Raw genomic sequence first — 21,361 nt, 5'->3', positions numbered from 1 at the left:
TGAGGCTCGGTGCCTTGTGCCTGGAGGGTTTAATTGACTTAAAGTGTTAAAACTCAGTTACACCAATGTAACTTGCACGGTGTGCAAACTGTGATGCTTGAAAAAGCCTTAGAGCTGAGTGAAAGGGAGTGGGCAACACCCCGAAGAGGGAAATTTGCATTACTGTATTTCTAGGGTGGGCAGAGGTGGGGGTTGTATAAGGTGAGATAACTTTTAATTTTAGGTTTAGGGTGTCAGTCCCTCTTTACAGAAGATAATGCAGCAAGGGGCACACTGCTTGTTGTGTCTGTCCTTGTATATTTATAGCRAATGTTAAGTATAAGCAGTATCACTTTTATAGAACAGAAATCTTATAGAAGTAGATAAAATATGAGGATACAACATGGCTAGCTTAAAACCAGCACTCTCTTTAGCTATCATAAAACAGAGTAGCTCTATTACATTTTTTGATACCCAGTAATATGAGAATTCCCTGTCTTGTTGGGATGCTGGAAGCATTTCTGGACTGAAGCAGTAGAGCAGTATGCAGAGTTTCTACATGAAGCTTTTTGAGGTGCTGGTATTCTGTTCCTTGTTTKTCTTGGATGAATACTGCAAATTACATGAAGACTGTGATACTTCCTTTAGAATAAAAGATTTTTATGAGGTATGTCATCATGGCAACTCTGAAAGCTCCTTGGAGTTAGGATTTTTTTTTTTTCCAAAGGGACTATTGAGTTTCTTTCTTCTTACAGACACTGTCATACAAGTTTATGCCCATTTTGACTCGGGTGATGAAAAGAATAGCCTGACCTGTGTCTCGGGAGAGCTCAGTGTGAAGGTTTTGGGARCTCAGGCCTGCGGGATCCTTGCTGTCACGTCTGTCTGCCTCGATCGGAGCTGTGGCCCTTGTGTGGATGTACCCCCCCCAGGAGGGGTCACCCCCAGTGACTGCAGAGGGACTTCTAGCTGCAGTCTTGCAGCTGGCTTTTTATTGCCCAGCTTACTTGGAGGTTGATACCTGCTGAGGTCACTTTTATATCAAATGATCATGGAATCATAGGATAATTCAGGTGGGAAAGGACCTCAGGAAGTCAGTGGTCCTTCACCGAGACATCTTACATGAGATATATGCAAGAAGAAAAAGTCAAAATTTACACAGCCATATTTTGAAATGTTTCSTGAAATCTCACAAATTCTGGGGCAAAGACTGGATGTACAAAGAGACAATAATATAGTTGGGATGAACGGGTACCCTGAAGCCAGAGAGCGAAATCAACTGATGCTGGATAGTTGGTGGTAGGAAATGATCAGACAAGATTAACTGTGACAGGCAGGGCAATGAAGCTGGGCTCACACAACGAGGTGGAGAAGAGGAGAAGCTGYGATGAAGGGCTGGAGGCCACACGGGGAGCCGGTGAAGGCAGGGCAGAGAGACTATGGCAAGGATGAGGCAAGGACTCTGGTTGGTGGGGGAGGGAGTCGAGAGCAGGGATGAAAAGCAGGATAAGGGGAGACATGGCTGGTGGTCCCGAGAAGCAGCCTTAGGGGAGAGGCAATGGCWGGGGCTGGGAAGAGGCACGCAAGGGCTGCCGTGAGCCTGGGTGGGTAGGACAAGATTCACCTACAGTAGAGACAGTATTAGGGCATGACAACAGCAAAAAGCATWGAAAGTTCAAATTTGGCCATGCTGCAATGCATCTGTGATATGTGCTAATTTTTAACAGGTGTGTTGGGAGGATAAAACTTGGATAATATGACTTTTATTAGTGACTTTAAACCTTAACTTGCYGTGCTTCAGTTGCTCACCTGTAAAGTTGATGTGCTAATACTCTTTCCTCTAACAACAGTGGTGAGAAAATAACWCATTAATATCTGTAGTAGTCTCAGATACTGTGATAGAATAATTAATTTGGTCACGGTCTGTTTTATCTTCAGAGAAGGATTTGAATATGGTAGATGTAATGTTCAGCGTATGCCTTGAACAGTAAAAATAACACATCAAGTATTTCTTTGTTAAAAACAAAGAGCAACCAATGTTTATTTTACTTTGCGTACTGAATGAGGCAAGGGCCTTCTGGAAAACGGTGTGTGTGATCCYGTAATTAAGAATGATATTGGAACATATATCTCCAGGGGGCTGAGTAAGGTTTGCCTCTGCGACTCCAACCCTCATATTTGTCTAACTTCTTRTTTATTTTTGTTCTTTTAATATAGCTAATATTTAAATCATTATTTTGTGYATGTAATTTTATCTTATGTATTGCAAGGAAGAAATTAAGTTAATTGTTTTTTCTTRTTCTGGAAAACTGACCATTTTCAGAAGGGAGGAATGATCTGGAGTCAGAGTACAAGGAGCTGGGAGGGGCTGAGTAACATGAATTCTTTTCAAATAGAGGAAATTAAAGATTGCTTGAGACGTAATTACTGAACAGTGCTCTGAGGTTCTGAAGGGAGATAAACTACTGGTAACTTTTTCAATGCCCAGAAGTAGTTTTTGAACACTCCTATATACCCATCCAGCCTTGGATGTTGTTTAGTGTTTGAATTATGTTAGAAYCCTGTCTATGAGTAAAATTTACCCAACTGATACGAAGATACAACCTTCAAATCCTCAAAAAAATTCTTTCTACATTCCCTTTTTCTAAAAACAAAATATGTACGGTCTAAAATAGGAGTGGAAACTTAGCCACATTAAGCTTCAGGGAACAATTTCTACTTTTGTGTGTGTTCCTCCCCCCCCCCCCCAAATCCTGAATTCTGAATGTTGTCATGCTGCCTTCTGTTACTTGGCATTTTTTGGGTTTCCCATCGTGTCTGTAACGATTAGGAAAGCATTCTGAGCACACGTTGCCTCTGTCCTTGGCAGTTATTTTTGCTTTCTTGGGAGACAGTAATTGCACTACTTGTCTATCTTCATAGCCGCGGTGGTACGTACAGCGGGGCGGTGGGAGAAGCACTTCAGGATTTCTGCAGTATGCTAAAAGCTTCTGGCAACAAAGTCCTGTAATGAGGGTAAGCAGGAAGAAAAAAAAAAAAGGTCTCTGCTCTTCGGTGGGTAGAGGGGGGATGCACAGATTAGTTTCTGATATTGCTAGTAAGTGTTGCGTGCTTTCGTGCCGCTTGAGTATCTAGGTCCTTAAAATGGAAGTAGATCAGCTTAGGCAGGAGTAACAGACAGAGATTCTTTTATCTTTATCAGAATGAAACAAAAAAACTTGTCCTTTTTCTGTGAAGGATGTTGACAAACCGGTACACCTGAAGAGTCATATTCTACTGTGCTTAATCAGGTTTTGTTACCTGCTCGTTTAATAAATGGCTGTTAAACTTGAGTATCGCTAGACGATGCAGAACAGCCCGGGAAGCGAGGTGCAGCCGGAGCGGTGCCCCTGCCTGGGGGGGGGGTCGCTGGGCACCCAAGCATGGCTCGGCGGGGACCCGCTGGAGCTCGGGGTGTCCCGTGAGCCCCCTCGCTTGGTGGTGCTGGGCGCTGCCGAGCTCGTGCCGCTCGAAACTCCGGGGCGGGAAAACTGCCTTCTCCCTGTTGGCAGTGCAACAAAGTGGTTGGTTAGGGTTGGATTTGACCTCAGTAGGAGCCTCTTAGTTTTCAAAACCATTTTTAATGGAAATGTGTTAATATACACTTGATAGGAATAGATAATTTGTCCTACTTACCCCTATGCAGGCGCTATGTCTTTTGCCCAAGAAGAAGTGATATTATTTAAAATTACTATTGCCWGCATTTAAAAACATACGGTGATGTTTAACTATTTTTAAAGATTTTKTTTCTTTAAAAGGCACACAATGACAGATATAACCAGACCTAATGCAAGAGCATGGCGTGGACCATGTCCTGTGGTGAAAAAACCCTGCTGTTGTGAACGACCTATCAAGAATAAAAATTAGATGCTACTTGAGGCCTCAATCTACTACTTCTATGCCAAATTCTAGATTAATCCTGCCACCTGCAGTGAGGGTGTATAAACRATGTGAGGGAGGCGTTTTTTCTCTTATTATTCATTTTTGCCACATAAATGGTGTGAAGTAATCATGTCATRCTGTGTTAGTTTATAGCATTATGTCATGTGATTGACTTGCCTTTTGTGGCATATTTGGTGAGACAAAATGCAGTACCTTAGAATTTTTTTAGAAAGAAAAAAAAAAAGTATTTTTGGTACCTGCTATCCACTAAAACATTCATCTAAATCAATAGTTATGTAGGTTGGATACCCGCTAAAATAGCAAAGCTGATTCTGTATTTCCAACAACTGAGGATGCTGCGAATCACTGTTTTGAAGCAATAAAAACTGTACCTGAATGTTTGTGTTTTGGCTTCTTAAAAATCACACTATATTCTTTCCCCCTTCCTCTCTGCCTGTGTGATAACCTGTTTCTTTTGTGGTTACAGCTGTTTCCCACTGGTCTCCTGTGTATAAATAGGGAGGGAAAAAAAAAAGCATAAGATCACAACATTACACAGATTATTTTACTGAGTCCATGCTCCCCTGGTGGGCGCAGGGAACTGGTCCCTTTGAAGTTACGAGTTTTCCTGTTGGCCTACTGTAGAGGAGTKGGTGTTATTAAGGTTGGTTGTGCTGCTTTTTATCTCTTTCTAGCCCCCCCTCTCCCCTCCCCCTTTCCTCCCCTCCATGGTAACGTGGAAGGTAGCAAAGATGCTTTGAGGATGCAACAGGTATGAAGCAGGGTGTCGCATGTTAAATAGTCCTTGCTTCTGTCGCAAGCCAACATCTACAAATGGCATTGAGCCTGGGCTCCGCTCCCCACGTTGGCATGCAACAACACTGAAATGTTACTTGGGGGCTGGGGAAATAACCATGCCAAGGCGGGTGGGAGTGGAGCGGGGTGAGCCTGCCCGCGTCACGATTTGTCTTGGTCTGCGGAGGTCTCTGCAGATGTTCCTGGTGCAGCCTGGAAAGTGAAGCAGCACAGCCTTAAAACACGATGCTTGTGGAATAATTTGATCAGTGCTGATGATTTGGAAAGCTCATGTGCTGTGCTTTATCTCGAGGCTCCCTTTTAAGGGAGTCTGTGGGCAGGTAGTGGAAGCAGGACTTGGTTAGAATAATCTTAGGAAAATGGGGAAAGTTGTTCAGGGTTTATCTAATTTTAGTTAGTTATGATGCTGGAACAAAATCAAGGTTTCTTTGATAACAGTGTTGCCCACATATTTTAAAGTCATGGTCTTCTATGTGCTTGCCTTTTGTTCTCTGATACTGGCAGTGGTTTTAATGCTTTTTGATGTCCTGTGAGTGCCAGCTTTTGGATGGGATATTCTGTCTTTCTAGCTTTATGCCATCCTAATTGTTTCAAAATGTACTCATTAAAAAAAAAGTAAACATTATTGCTGGTGTTATTGCTAACAGCAAAAAAAAAAAAAGGGGGGGGGCAGATGTGACAGTTCTATTTAAATAAAAGCCTATTTTCAGAAACAAAGGCTTATGAAGCAAAAGGGAGCTTTTAGTACCCGAAGCACGTTTGCTGTTACGGATGAACCCACAGCAATGGATGCTATCAAAGTTGTCATATTTTATTCATGAGTTGTGGGATGCTTGGATGAAATAAGAAAAGCAATGCTCCAAATCATAATTATGGTGTAAAAAGATAAAACAGTTATTATTGTGACTTTTTTGAAAATTCTTAAGTCTCTCAATTCATACAAAACTTGCAGAGAATGACTAAGTATGTTAGCTATATTTATGACTCTTTGTGGGGGTGTGTGTGTGTGGAACACTTCACAAAATAGGGTTTATATATATTTTGGGAAAATACACAAATATGTGCTTATGTGTGTTCCAAGAAACAAAGACACCTAGAATATTGAATATAAACGTAATTGTGAAGAGGTTGACAGCAGAAATTATACCTTAGTAGAAAAGGGCTTTGACAAATGTATTCCCCATGCTATTATCATGCAGTTAATAAATAAAACAGACACCCAGGATTTAATTTGTTTTAACAATAAAGTGAAAGTGATTTTTCTGAGGTAAAGAAAACATAAGGGAGAATTAATTYATGAAGCATATATTTTTTTTAATGCTCATACAAATTACGTACTAAGGAAAATCTGTAAGGTTTTAGTAATAAAGGAACTATGTGCTTTAAAAGTAATTAAAATACTGTTTACAGTGTCAAATATCAGAGTTTTGAACCGAGAGAGCACTTGAGCATATGCTTACTTTGAACTTCATGGATAATTTCATTGTCTTTAGTTGGATTATTCGTGTGGTTAAAGGCTTTACGGAACTGGAAATGAAAGTCTGTGTGTAGGTGTAGTGAGGTCTGTTAGCTGCCCTAAGTAGCATTAGGTGTTGTAATCTCTCTCCGCAGAGGAAGGAACCGAGTCAGAGATGTCTGTTTGCTGAGACTTCCCTCTTTATGAACTGTTGAAAACTAGTGTCTTGCTTTACATGTTTAGGAATGCAAGTTTTCATCAAGGAGGCAAATTCTGCTTTTTGTGTAGTCCTACTGAGTTAAAGGCTGGGATTTTCAACAGTCAAAAAGATTTAGGGATGTAGCTCCTCTTCAGTGGGATCTGGTACTTGCAATTGCTTTGAAAATCCAGATTGTGGGTTACTTGCGACAGTTATCTGTTGCATTCGTTTTTGACTTTGGAACCCTAAAGCGCTTCAGAATTACATTCATTTATTTTTAATATTCTCTTCATTTGTTAAGGACAGTATTTTTTTATATCTCTAAGAAAGAATAGTGCTAAGTGAGAATTCAGAGTTATTCCACGTAGTTTAAAAATATGAATGGATCAACCTCTGTTAATGCTGTGTTGCGAAGCTGACATTCAAGTGTTTTCTTTATATTACAAAAATACAGTGGGGAAAAAATAAACCCAAACTATAAATAGTAGTCATTTGCCTCCCTCCTCCCCACCCCAATATAAAAAATAGTAGTCATTTGATTTGGTACCTGATTTTTGGATTTAGATGTTCCTCACMTTCTGGTACCATCCTCATTTAGTCCTAAGTTTATGTGACTGAAGAACATGTTTTGTCAAGTTCAGTATATGTTATCATTTTTTTTTTTAAATCACTTCCAATTTTTGGGGAACTGTGACTTTGAGCATACCTGGAAATGTTTTGTAGAAGAGAGAGAAAAAAATTGCTTGGCTGGCTTTGGCATGAAGTCAAAACAGAAATGGTATTTTTGGGTGGCTCATTATTTTGTGACATTAACATTTAACTTGCTCTGAAATAGATCCCTGRAATGGGCAGTGCTTCTGCAGAAAGGACAGGCTGTACATTTGTAATGAGTCAGAAATCACCACTTCTTTCCAGTATTGCATACATTGTCACTGGCTCTGTTGATAGTTCTCCCCATGACTGTCGCCAGTGTAGTTCATGCTCTTTTTATTAGTCTTTAAACACTTACGTYCAAATTTGGAAAATAATAATAGCAAACTTTAGCTTGTATAGTCACAGTGATGTGATACCTTGCCTAAAACAGTTAAGACAGTGGGGAAAGACCTTATCAGTGACTCTTAAACTAATTAACTAACAAGGCATGTAATTTGATTAACTCACATGATATAAAACCAGATGACGTGCTTTTAGTACTGGTGTGACTTCTGGAGCGTTCCTACYGGTTAAGGAGTAAGCATTTAATTAAAGGGATCATCCACATGCGAACAGTCCTGATTTCAGCACGAGTCCCCCAAGAAAACAGCTGAACCTACTTCAGAAGGCAAACCTGGTAGCCTCTTAAAGCCTTAGAAACAGGGAGAAGTGGCTGCCTGAGCGCAACTAGGCGACACGGCTGGTCTCTGCAGGAAGCGCGATGCAGAGCTCCGCTCGTTTCGGAGCGCTGAACTGATACAGTTCAGCTTTGCAATGCTGGAAGAGCAACGCCAAGGCTTCGACTCTCTGACGACATACGTAATTATTACAAGTGTGGTCATTCTAGCCAGTGCTCAAGTTGGGCCAATTTTCAACAAGTGAGGAGTCCAACATTAATCCACTAAATCAGCTAAATTACTGGTTGGAGAGAAACTGTGATTTGATAAGTGGTCTCTATTTGATTTCTTAGTGACTCAGCCCTGCTGTCCTTGGCTTCTGGAGCTTGAGGACTGGGTTTGCAAGAGCTTCCTTAACATAATAGAATATACCTTCAGTTTCAAGTGCTGGGTTAATTTTGTTAGGAGAGACCTAGTCATAAACTAGTACATGAAAGTGTGCGTCAAAATGACAGCAATATATAAACAGTTATTGCTGGGGTAGTTTGCATTATGCAAAAGGAGAATAACCATTGAATTACACTGTTTTTCCACCTTCTCTAATAGAACTGCTTTTGCTATACCGTCATGAGAACTTACCTTTGTAACATTAGCTATTCACCCTGGTAATTGCTCCATCCTCTAATTTAATGAAAACCCATTAAACCGAAACAATAATTAAAATGAGACATCATCTCTGTAGGAGGTTTGCATATTAAAATCACCAAGCATTTCACTGCAGACAGATCTTATTCTTGAGGAACAGTGTTCGAAGCAACGTGTAAAAAGTGATTTATAATGAATAATCATAATTTAGAAAGCCGTGCTGCTGAACATGATTTCCTACTGTTTATTACTGACTCGGAGTGGAGCTAGCAAGGCAAAAGCAAATAAAGCATTTAAAATGTCTTTTCTTACTAGTGAGACTACCTAGAASTAGAGGTGCGCTCATGAGGAAAGTGTTGTGGCTGCTTCAGGCCTCTCTGGTGGCGTAGCTTTAAAGGAAAGGGAGTATTTTTCCCTCTCGGTGTTGTGCTGTTGCTGATAGAAGGTGAAGGATGGTGTCTGTCCTTGTCCCATGGGTAYGGGTGGCCCTGGGGAACCAGCGAGCGCTGGCCAAAAAAGGCCCTGCGTAAGCCTGGCTTGGAAGCAGCGTAGACGYGTGGTGAGCAAGGTTGTGTCCGTGCCGAGGTGGCGCCTAGGTGTGCAGTGAGCTGACCAGCGGGTCTGTGCTGCACAGTGGGGGCTGTCTCGAGCCTTATGGTGACAGCCAATCCCCATGGTTGGTATTAGCATCCTTCTGCAGACTTTTGGGTCTGTTTGTGACTCACGTGGACTGAGGAATGTTTTTAGAGGGGTAGGAAGAAGCGGGGGTTGGAGACCTCCATCACCAGTAGTGTATTTAGGCAAGTTTTGACTATTCTTGGAAAGACCATTAGTGGGACTTAGGAGCAGAAAGGATTCTGTGATCTGCATCCCACTTGGACTTAGCAGCTTTGAAGAATCACCTGCCTTCAGTGAAGAGAAGGATTTTATGACACTGTCTTGTGTTCCCTTGTGGATAATTTTGGAAACTGCCTGCTCCAAGAGTTGCTTGTTTTGGATCCCASTTTCACTGCCTACTGTGGGGATCTGAATTACATTTTGGAAAGCTACTGTCTTAAAAATTTTTGTGCTGCTTTGTTGTTGTTCTTAAAGAAATTTAATCCTTGTATTGAATGTTGCCCATACTAAGGTAAAAARCAGTATGCTGCAATTTTCAATTCTTTAGTTGCTGTCACTGAAATCCAGAGTCTTTGTTGTTGTAGGATTAAATTCYTCTTGCTTCTCCAGAGCTACTGTGCAAAGATTATCTTGAAAGCRTGGTGAAACAAACAACTTTAAAATGTTTGAAGTTTCCAATAAAGCAATACGCTCTGCATTCCTTACCAAAGTGGAGAAGTGAAAGTACAAAGTATTCAGGCAGGCTTGTGTTGTGATAAAGCATACTTCCTCTTTCAAAAACCATAAATTCATTTAGAACTAAATTTTACTGTTTTTTTTCTCTACTGGAAGCATTTATTGAAGACTGATTTCCCAGATGGATTGGGATTGAGCTGGTAAGAACAGTTGCATACTTTTCTGTGCTTAAAATTCCAACCTGAATGGTCATGTGATTCCCTTGGTATCACGGATTATTGACACTATCATAAAATTAAGCTGAAAGAGAACTTTGCCTGCTTTAACAGGTTTTTCTTCTCTATAACTCATTTTATCTTGTGCATGGTGATCACTTTCTTACTCTCTTTGTAATGGAGTGAAAACCAACGTTTCCCTTTCTCTGATCTGAGCAACGRGTACCAAAATTCTGAGGACTTAAGTTTTGGCCGTCATGAGCTGGTGATAAGTAGAGAGAGAAGTAGATTGCGGAAGAAAATGTGTTTTGAGGGCCAAAATGAGAWTTGTAAGGGCTGATCCTGATTCTGAGATACCGTGCTTCCGTAATTCAATTTGTCACCAACTGTCCTGCYGGGTTAGTATGCGCTGCAGTATGTGAACGTTTCATACGTGCAAGGTGAAGTTTCCCCTAASTGTGCAGAGCCATCGTTCATCTGGGCCTGTCTTAGTCCTGTGCCAGGATTGGTAGTGATTTTTCCCATGTAGCTCATCCCCATGTAGCATGGCAGATGTGTTGTCAATTCTAGAGGGGAAAGTTATGGTAATGGACCATATATTTAATCATATTTTTCTCTTTTCAAAGGATGTTCTGTGGCTTTTGGTGTGGAAAAGTCACTAAAATGTGCATATCGCAGAGTCTAGTATTGAAAAGAAAAATTCATAAACTTCAAACGCATTTTTTTTCTGGACAGGACCCTGTATGAATATTGAATTTGGTTGTATTTCTGAGTTTGTTTTAAATAACACAGTAAATAAGTCATTTTTTTTTAACCAGATTTTTAGAGGTTTTTCATTTTGGCTCATTGGAATTACATTTTCCTTAAGTTCCTTGACAGTGTCCCTTTAATTGGGAAATGCTGGTGGTCAGCTATCTCTGTGATTCAAGCTCTCAGCAGCTATGAAGAATTTCATGGACTGTATGGGCAAGTGAATTAGGTTATTCACTGGAGGCCAAGAGAACCACGGAGGTTTCAAGCAGGAATGATTAACAAGTGCTAAATATTCGAAGGAATCTTAGCTGTTCAGCACTTTGTACTGATGACCTTTTCTGTACTTAATTAATTTTCCTTATTAGTATATTCTTCGTGTCCTCATGTTAAAAAAAAAAAAAAAAAAAAAAAAAAAAAACTCCCCAAAAAGGGATTTGCTATAGGCTGAAATGGGTTAAATTTATTGGGATTCAGCCAAACAAAAACACCAGACCCATGCTGAAATGGCAATTTGCAATTTATTTTGGAGGTGCTGCAAGTGAGTATGGTGAGTAATTATGGCTGCTGCATAGTGTTAGCGCATGCAGTAAGATGGTCACGGTTTGGCTGGACGCGTTCAGAGCGCTCCCCTTAGCGGGTGCCCCGCTTAGAGGGTTTGTGGCCGTTGTGCTTTCAAAAACTGTGTATGTGCAATTGCTTTAACTCCTTTCATTTTGGAAATGTTCTGTTAAAAAAATAATAAAAGAGCAGCTGKTATTGCAAATTAAAAAAATATAATCATATAGAAGAGCATAGAGAGACATGGCTATTATTTTATATATATACATATATATATATAATTATTTTTTTTTGCCAGAGGTTGCTTTATTGTTTAGGTGTGGAAGTGATGTTTCACTGCAGATAACTGTATAAACCTATATTCTTCTATGTTATGTGGGAAATACGTCATTTCATTACCAGCAGAGTTATTTTTTATAGAGAATGTAAAAAAACATCTCCCCCTCGAGGCACCTGCAATGAAGGTGTTTTTTTTATTTTTTTAAATTTTTTTGGAAGACTGAAGGTCAACCTGAAGAGATCTAAAAGGATCGAACTTATGATTCATTGGTATGGCATTTTCTCCAGAAATGGAGCAGAATGGAGACTGGACTGCACTGGAGGGCTGTGGCTCCCAGGGCAGAGCTGTGAATAAAAGAGCAGATATTCCATAAACATTTCTGTCTGCTGTGTTCTCCCCTGAGCAGCGAAGGATCGTTCCCGGTTGTACCCGGTTCTCTCCTGATCGTTGTTGTGATGAGACCTATTGCGCGGAGCTAAGCCTGCGCTTTGTGTAGTGTATCCAAGCGTAAAAGCGGTCACCTGGTTTCCCTCTGCGTGCATGTGCTAGGACGATGTTGCAAAATGATAGGTAAATGGGGTTCCTTATGTAGCAGTTTGAACCCAAGAGGTTGGAATTTCCCGGCTTTTCRTATCTGTGATATATGCTGACTTTAACAGAAAGTGGATGTGGTGTGTCGCGTGCAGTTTCGACCTATGCGTGACGGTGAGGAGGTGGTAGAGTGCACCCCAACGCTTTGAAGTGTTTCTAACTTAAGTGATCAGCACAAGGGTTGGTCTAATGATTCTGACTAAGGAGTCCGGGATTTTTGTGTAAGAAAGATTTGATGGCTGTGTGGGAGGGATGTGACTTAATTTCCAGGTCTCCCTGTATGCGGAAATGTTGGATTTTGTGAGGGTGGACTGCAACTTTGGCACACGCGTTCCCCTGACAACGCTTCCTGTGCAGATGTGAAAGCCTTCTTGAAAACCTTTGAATAAGTTTTATTTTACTTCTGAAAATATTGTGATGTCTTTAATTAAAAAAAAAAAGTAAGATGCAAAGGTTTTTAACCCTCAAAACAAGATTAACTATCTTCAACTGTCAACATTAGGGCATTTTATACCTGAGGCTTCACTTGTGCCTTGGTACCAGTGGCTTGCCTGTTTTGTTCCAGCATTTGAGTAAATRGTAAACTGACTATGTTTTAATGAGAGTGGGCCACATATGAGTTAAAATAGTATAGTAGAGGATACACTAAAAATTTCAGAGTAATATCTCAGAAATCTTYCTAGTATCTGGGATATGTAGTGCTACGCCACCTGATTCAACTTTTTTAAAAGAGAGCTGGCATTTTCTAGGTGAAGATYATTATTTAAATAATAAAATCTTATTGATAAAGAGAAAACCATGTCTGCAGTGTTTCTTCCTCCATCCCTCACTTTGTTGGCAGTGGAGACTATTTTCTGTGCTTTAAAGCTTTATCCTCTGCTATGTTAAAAATGGGTTTGGGCAGACAAATAGTTTGATGCTGTAAAGTGGACATTAGATTTATTTATCAGATGAATTGGAGCCTCTGGCAAGCATTTTTACATAATGACTAGTGATTTTGATGTCTAATTTGCAGAACTTTTCAGAAGTGAGCTTTCCAAAGTGCGTGTTATGCATGCTGGTAGTGGAGGCTCATCTGAAGAGCTTTATGCTGTACAGGAATAATTGAGGCATGCAATTACAGAACATGCTCCAGTACTTTTTCCCTGGCACTCTAGTTTCAGTCTATGGAATTCTATCAGAAGCCCAAATTTCTGACTTTCAAGTTGTTTTTTTGAGCCACTCTTCTTTTTAGCCTGCAAAGCCYCATTTAATGATGCAGAATATTTTTCCTGATGTGAAATTCTGAACTGTAAAGGTTGTTGCTCCTTTGTAGGTTGCAGCGTTTGTGCTGGGCCAGGTTCTCAGGATTCTGTAGAGTTATAGGGTCTGCTCCTGGCTGAGAATTTGTGCCTGCATTTCTGGCTACAAAGTAGGTCTTCCTAAAGACGSCACACTGGGTTTCTAATTGGTTATGACATCTGGCAACCACAAGTGACCCAGGTCTTGCAAATGTGTGACAAGGGCCCAACTTGAAAGGCATGACGAGGGATGAGAAGGTAGAATGCGGTGATTTCTCCCTTTGTTGTTAGTCCTCTTTCATAGTGATGATATATTGTGAATAAAAGGATGAGCTGAAAATGAAGGTGATGACGGTGCATTTTAGTGTTAGAAGATCAAGTATGTAGAAGCATGCTGCTGCTTGGACATTGGCAGGATTAGCAAGGCAAATATTTCTGGATCTCCCTGGTCACACTATAGTATAATAAATATTGTATGAGCAGTTACACTTTGCTTGTTTAAACTGAGAAATCCCAGAAATGCTAGTGGATTGCAAGCATGTCATGTATTTTTTGGGCAGAAGCACAGCCGAATAGCATTACTAGCAATAATACATCTCTGCCCTATACAGTGCATAGACAGGTTTCTTCCGATGTATGATGGAGAGATGGTAACTGAGTCAATGGTAAAGCTGAAATTGGAGCTTGGTGAATTGTGCTGGGTGAGGCAGTGCCTGAGATTTCTTTGAATTTAGGAGCCTATTTATCTGACTGCAGCACACCTTATTTACAGCAACTTAATCTGCTCACAGCAGGTACGAATGGCTCAGCATCCTGTCAGAAATACTGTCAGAAAATCAGTAGTTGACCAATTGTGAACTTGTCAAAGTGACAAGTGGGCATGCTGACAGAGATGGCATTTGGGTTGTTTTTCATTGAATGAATGCAGTGGTGGAGTGTGGTAGATGACTCTCCAAAATGAAAAATATTGATGGAAGAATGAAAAGTGTAGTCTGAATCTTTCTGACTTAGCATTTTTACCAGACTCTTATTTCCCTCTTTTTTTTTCTCCCCCCCTTTTTTTTTTTTAATGAAATTATTAGATATAGAAAGAGAAATCCATGCAGCGCCTCATGTGAGTGAAAAGTTAATTCAGCTCTTTCGGAATAAAAGTGAGTTCACATTTCTGGCCACGCTGCAACAGAAGGCGTCAACTTCTGGAGTTCTACTGTCCATCCGAGAGTTAGAGCACAGGTAAGAGAAAACTGTTTCTCCCTCTTGAGCAGCAGTAACATATGAGACTGAGCACTCAACAGTCTGTTGTGACAGTATGTTGAAAGGGTAGCTGTAAAGTCTGACATGTAAGTTAAAGGATCTGTTCGTAGTTTGCAATTTACTACTTTTATTATTATTTTTGTTACTGGAGGAATTCATTATTCATATGTCCTGGCATGTAAAATAGCTTGAGAAACAAACAAACATRAAACAATCTTGTTGTAGGCACAATGCATTTTGGAAGTTACAAAACTTGTAACCAACTGATTTTTTTCCTGTGTACTTTGGAGTTTTCTTTTTCATGAAGGTTAAATTTACAGTCTCCCATTTTCTGCTAAACTATGTTTCATATCRTTTTAAAATAATTGGTTTCTTCTTGATGTTCAGCAATTAAGCTGTTCTTAAGACTTTTGTTTTTTTTGCAGTGATGCATATGTTTCTTTCCTGAAGTAAAATGTGTTATATGCTTACTTCGTGTATTTTGTTTTTTATTAGCAGCATAAGGAGGAGAAAAAGATTCTTTTCATTAGATATTACAGTGTCAGACATCAGTCTGTCTGTCTGTCTCCCTCCCTCTCTCTCTCTCTCTCTCAAAAAAAAGTGTATGTTGTGTTATCGAGCATAATAATTCTGTTGGTGTTTTGATGTTTCAAAGAAGTTGTTTGGCCAAATAATCTCCTGCAATCTTGGACTGCTCGTGACTTTGAGAATGCTGCCTCCTCCATAATTGCTTAGGGCTTGAAGAACTATTATATCTAGTCAATGTCCTGCTGTAATAAATGTCATAGGACATTCTTTGATTGTTCCTGAATCAAATTGAATAGTTGTCATTTTGCAGTGTATCTTTTAGGAAGAAAAAAGTTTAATTGGTATTTAATTTTGTTAATCCTGTATGTATGCCGTAGCTAATAGGCCAGTATCTTAACTTTGTTGAGAAAGTATATGAAGAATAAGAAATTGGTTTTATTTTATTTGGTCAGAGATGGCTTTTTGCCCATGCTACAAGGGAGATGTATGATGAATAAGGAAGGGATTTTGTTACTTCCTTACTCTATCATCATATTTTTTGTGGCCTTTATTTTCTCTCTTACAGGGCCCTTTCTTTTACTTTATCGTGTATGTGTATACACACACACACACACACACAYAYAYRTATATATACACACACACACACATGTACAGTTGAAGACTTAGTTGCTGGTCTCACTTAAATCTATGTACTTCTATGTAATAGCCAATGTAGATTTAATCTATGTTCTTCTATGCAGTAGCTGAAACAGACGTGTCCAGTGTTGCTAATGACTGCTCCTGCTTTAGCATTTTGAATGTCAGATGGATTACTGCAATTTTCCAGGCTCATTGTATGTCACTTAGAATAGAGGTAGTGTTTCTTTCCCTAGTGTCTTAGGTTGTTACCTAGACCTTGGTAAGGATAGTGCTTTCAAACCCTTAGTTCTGTGATGGCAGAAATTCTTGAGTGGTTGGAAATGGAGAAAATACTTCTAACAGYGATGAGAGTAGAGAGCAAAGATTTGGGGCATAAAGCTTTGTAATGCACTGCTGAAGGGTACACTGGTTACATTACGATCAATATAATAGCAGCACTTTTAATGTTGCTCTAACTGCTCAGGTCACTCTCTTCTTTAGCCTTGCTTGTGAGCTGAGGTGGGTGCAGGCCCTCGGCACACTGGGATTTTTAATGTTGCTCCTACTAGCTTTTGATAATTCTTGTGGCCCTTTTCTAGTGACATTCTTTTTTGTTAAGCCTTTTTCAGCCATCCTTGTGTCTAAGAAAATAGACAATGCAAAGAGAATAGTGCTGGCAGAGCGTAGAGGGCCAAGAAAAAGAAGGGGGGGGGTGAGTAATATTAGTGTCTCTGTAATTGGGGATCTAGATTACAAATGAACCAGTGSTTTTTTTTGCCCCCTAATCACCACACTGTTACTCATGATGTAGATGCCACAAGGAGAGATGACTTTATTAACAGAGTTTCAGAGAGCAAGTGTTAGAAGGCTCTTGCAGTAGAAATCTTGCACTGAAATTAGCTCCTACTGGTCTATCTTTTCATGTACATTGTGTAAGAAACATTGTGTAAGAAACATTGTGATGGTTCAACATGATTAAGATTTATGGGAACATGTATAGGGGTACTTTTATCATCTAACTAGTGGTAGTTTTGAACCGAGAACTCTTCCCTCAGGAGCAGAATAGGAAATACTGTAGTCAAGACATAGTGATTTTTGACTTTTCAGCATGTCAAGGGTAGCTAAATTAAAAGTTTGAGACTACAGAGTATTTAGGAGTTCAACTCTTGAATAAATGGAGAAACTGCGTTAGTTATTGGTAGAAGAGTTTATATCTTTGTATGGGACCTTCTTTGGTTGTACGCAGAAGTCATAGTTGACAGATAAGTTTTATTCCATGCAATAAAAAGGGATATATATATATGTATATACACACACACACACACACTCATACCAAGTTATATGTACCAGTGTAACTAGTTCAAAAAAGTATTTTGTGTGATACAACTGAGATGATTGCTGTAAGGTTCAAGTGAAAACTTACGGGGTAATAATACAAAGAATGCTTTGTTTATATTTCATTTCTTGAGTAAATATTAGCAGGAATTTATTTTCCATTAACAGCATGGAACTCTGAAAGCAAAATGTGTAGGATGTTTTAAAAATATGTATGTAAATGGATCTTACATTTTTTTGAATAACAAAACATAATATAGAAGGTCTCAAAAGAAGATGAGTACAACTGTTCTTGAAGTTAGCCATTCAAATATGTGTTTTATTATACTAAATGGATATTTCACAACATTTAGATATTAGTCATTCATTTCTATCATTTGCTGGACAGGTTTTCTACTAATGTAGAATACACGATATATGTATCTTTTAATATTATATCTTGTTGAATCAACCTAATGATAAAGATTGTTCTAATGTTCTGAATGTATTAATATACAGCTTAGAAAATGGAAAGATTAACACTGATTAAGTCTCATTGTACTGTACARTCTGATAGTATGTGCAGACTGCTTGTGTAATTATCTGGAATACGATGGTAAATCTGCAGACTATCGAGTTTATTTATAAATTACAGATGACAAAATATAATACAGGATGGATAAACTTGTTAGTTTCTGCCCATTTATATCTTCACGTATTTTCTTTGTTGGAGAATTGTGAGGCCTATTCTTTCTAGAGGAATGAACCTTTGAGCTATCTTTCTCACAGCCTTTAACTATTCAGACCTCCAAGAGACTTGCAAAAGCTCATCAGGATACTTAAAATCCTGCCTTGCTTCCACAGTGATACAATACATCTCAATTTGGAGTTCTCTGTTTGCTCCTTATGTGCTCTGGTCTTGTATGGCCCAGAGCCTGAGAGAGCAGATGGAGTTAGCATTACCTTTGTGTTGTTTATGCCCTGGGTTGGTGGTATATTGATAGCTCCTTTCCTTTGTTGGCCAAGATCAATATTTGGAGAAATCTGTCAAGGATACTCAGTTACCCAGGTTAACGTTCTGTGAAATACTGGCTGCCATCAAAAGAGCTGACAATGATATTCTGACCAGTCTGGGACACAATTTAAAAACAATTGACTTCTGTAATACTTCCTTTTCTTGTTATTGAGAAATATTGGCCTCAAACAAACGTTAAAGTCAAAACCTCTTCCCGTAYGTTGTCTGTAAAATGAAGCATTGCAATGACAGGGAAAGGAAAGTGTTTGCCTACTTAGAATGTAGGGTTTTAGTGTTTGGAAACGATGAGCAAAAAAACAAGAAAAGAATGAGGAGAATAGGCCCCTGTTCCTGGTTACTCCACTAACTTAAAACTTTTTCAAATAGTGTACTGTCTAAGTTTTCAGTAATGACCTTTAATTTTTGTTACTGCAGATTTTTTGGGAGGTAGCCRCCATTAGACCACTACTCATGAGCTATGCTTGTTAGGCCTGAACCCTCAGAAGGATTGAGTGCAGAGCAAATTTTTTGCTAAAGTACGTGTGTGAACTTCCTTCAAAATCAGATGGGTAGCACCAGTATGCATCACATATGAWTTTGRTACTCATCTGAAAGGAAATGAGAGGAAATACAGCCTTTCCAGTATATTTATACATAGAGCAACAGTGGTTGGCAGCCAAGTTGTCATCTGACTAAGACTGGTCAGATGTACCAGAGGTACTGGGTCTGCATCAAGTATCCTAATCTTTCATCAAAATTCCTTTTGACTTTTTGGAAGGTAAACTGTTGGGTATTGGCTTGCAAAATGTACGAAAGTAAACTAGTAAGTGGAGGAGCCGTGTGTTTCTGGTGAGGAAGTGCTACCTATAAGAAATAGAATAAAGCCTTTAATTGACCTACTCCTCAAGGTATTCTCCTGTGCATTTTTCAAGGTGCATGAGTCCTGAGTGGAACTCAGGTTGCTGGGATTGTAATATGTTTGATTAAAAATACAGAAGGATAACAAGCTAGTTAAATTAAGCACCGGCACCTAATTAATGAAAATAAATCTATGCAAGAGACTTCTGACCCTAATTGAAAATCTGAAAAATTGGATTTAYTCCTTGTTATGTTTTAGATCATTCTCTCCAACATGTTTATACACATATTGGATTCTGAGATGCCTATTATCAAAAAAGGAAGAAAAAACTCTGCAAGTGTAGCCATTAACCTTTTTCTTTTGGGGGTGAAGGTTACATCTTCATTAATATTTATATGTAGAATTGCTAAATTGGCAAGCTGTATAGAGAGTATGAAGATCTTGCCTTATTTCACTCTGAACTGGGTGATGTGGAACATGTGCGGTATCTATGCACTTTTTTCCCAGTGTGCAACAAGCAGACAGTTGAGCCTTCTTTCTTCCAGACTTTTTTTTCCTTTTCTTTCTTTTAGGGGGTCCTTAGAGATGCAAGTGGAAATAGAATTGGAGCCTCCTGATTCTATCCTGGGGATTCTAGTGCACAAAAGGGGAAAGCAAGGCAAAATTGTTATATTCTATACGTCTTCCCCTGATTTAAGCATTGTGGAAGAAGAGCTGCTGCTTGAGGATCTACCTTCCATCTTGCGGCTCCCTGCTGAGAGCAGGTGTTTTATGTAGGGTAGGCTGACAATTGCTGTCTCTCTGAAGCATTAACATGCTGCTGATAACCAGCTGCTGAAACACATTGATTGGACCTTGTTGGCAATCGGAACAGAATGGCTGACAGTTTGAAACTCTTTAAAACTGCATTTGGACAGTGCAGAAATGTTGTGGTCAGCCAGGAGCAAGATGTGTGGGTCCCCCAGGAGTCTTCTCCAACATGCTGAATTACTCCGCTTGTTTTATGACCCTCTGATATAGGCAAAATGCAGAAATGTCTCTAACTTACACTGAAAGCAACTTTCTGAGAACTGTGTCCACTGAATTCTGGCTGCTCATTAAGAGTGTAACTCTTCTTGTTAAGAAGAGGGCTAGTTATTCACAGCATTTTATTCATAGATGGTCATTTGCTTGGTTGGACAGTAGGTTGGGTGTTTATGATGATGTGTCTGGTTTTTAGTTTTCTGTTTGCAGTTTAGCAAACATGCCTGTGTGCTTTCCTTGCCCTAGGCAATGCCCTCTGAAAGGGAGGGTAGCTGTTGAGCCTGCCCTAATGACTCCTGCCTGTGGAAAGCTGCTCAGGGGGTACAGGCGAGGCAAGGAGGGGMAGCAGGTACCAGCAGAGACTGAGAGAGTCCTGAGAGGAGCAGGCATGCAGCTGGACCTTGAGATAAAGGAAAGAGAGACACTTTTTCTGGGAATGTAGCAGAAATTGTGTGGAATTTGTCCTAACCCCCAAAGTTAGCTGAATTTGAGAGGAAGACCGGGGGGGTGGGGAGGAGGAACCCTTCTTGTAAGGCAGAGCAATTATGACAGGGTAGTTTGTTTTCAAATATTTTGCTATGTTCAAGAGGCGGATCTTAATGGTTTACAAGGTTATATTATTCTACTTTGTTGTATTAAAATCTGGTATTTAGAGATTCTGGACTTGAGAAGCCCCTGATCTGAGTTCTCCTCAAGGTGATGAATGTAAAGGAAGGAAGGACTGCATGGGGCTATGCTCTGCCTTGCTAACAGCTCTGTTGGGGGTCTGTGGTCTGACTGGCAGCTWTGGGCTTCTGGATATCCACAGGGACCCCTGAGCCAACTCCATCTGGGATCAGGTGGTTAGCATCAGAAAAAGATCAGCAGCCGCCATTCAGAAGGGCCTTAGATACAGGTGCTAGATAGAGCAGATGGTCTGCTGGTGCACTGTCTAGCTCTTGGTCAGGGTATTACAGATAAGGAGTCATAGGAGCTCTTCAAGGGCTACTTCGAAGCACAGCTGTGAATTGCCAASAACTGCTTTCTTTGCTGCAGATACAATCATTGTGTGAATGTTGGGTGACTYGGTTTAGAGTGCTGATGGGTGGAGAAATCATTCTCCTTTATTTTCTTTTTTTTTTCTTTCTTTTTTTTCCCTGCTGCTTTTCTAGCAGATTAGCTCCTTGGATTGAAATGTCATACTGCAGCAGAATGGCTAAATCTCTTTGCRAAGGGTGAGGTGAGAATATGCAGGTAGTAGAACAGAGCCTTTCCTTTCAGTGGTGGGCTGCATCCCCTACTGCCAGATCAATCCCTGCTTTCTTAGAGTGAGTTAAGTAAAATTTTTTTCCCATTGCTTTGCTGGATGGTCATTTTTAGCAGAGGGCTACTTTTGGCAGAGATGTCTTGGTTCTTGTGGGTGTGTGTCTCTGTGGTCTTCTGATGGTAGCAGTGTAAGGAGTCATGATATAAGT

The 21,361-nt window shown here is 39.8% G+C and overlaps 1 protein-coding gene across 3 annotated transcripts in view; it reads left to right on the top strand.

Annotated features, from left to right (window-relative positions):
- NELL1 (neural EGFL like 1) overlaps positions 1-21,361 on the top strand; it is a 281,618-nt gene that overhangs the window by 4,235 nt on the left and 256,022 nt on the right. For all 3 annotated transcript variants that reach the window (XM_085300904.1, XM_085300903.1, XM_085300902.1), the window contains exon 2: positions 14,379-14,529. In XM_085300904.1, the coding sequence (XP_085157030.1) occupies positions 14,379-14,529 (151 nt within the window). The remainder of the gene's footprint in view (positions 1-14,378; positions 14,530-21,361) is intronic.

This window comes from Rhea americana, unplaced genomic scaffold (assembly GCF_003343005.1).
Source record: "Rhea americana isolate MKP2758 unplaced genomic scaffold, rheAme1 scaffold_17, whole genome shotgun sequence".
NCBI classification, from domain to species: domain Eukaryota; kingdom Metazoa; phylum Chordata; class Aves; order Rheiformes; family Rheidae; genus Rhea; species Rhea americana.
Note: the sequence above shows the minus strand (reverse complement) of the source record. Positions and strands in the feature narration are given on the sequence as shown.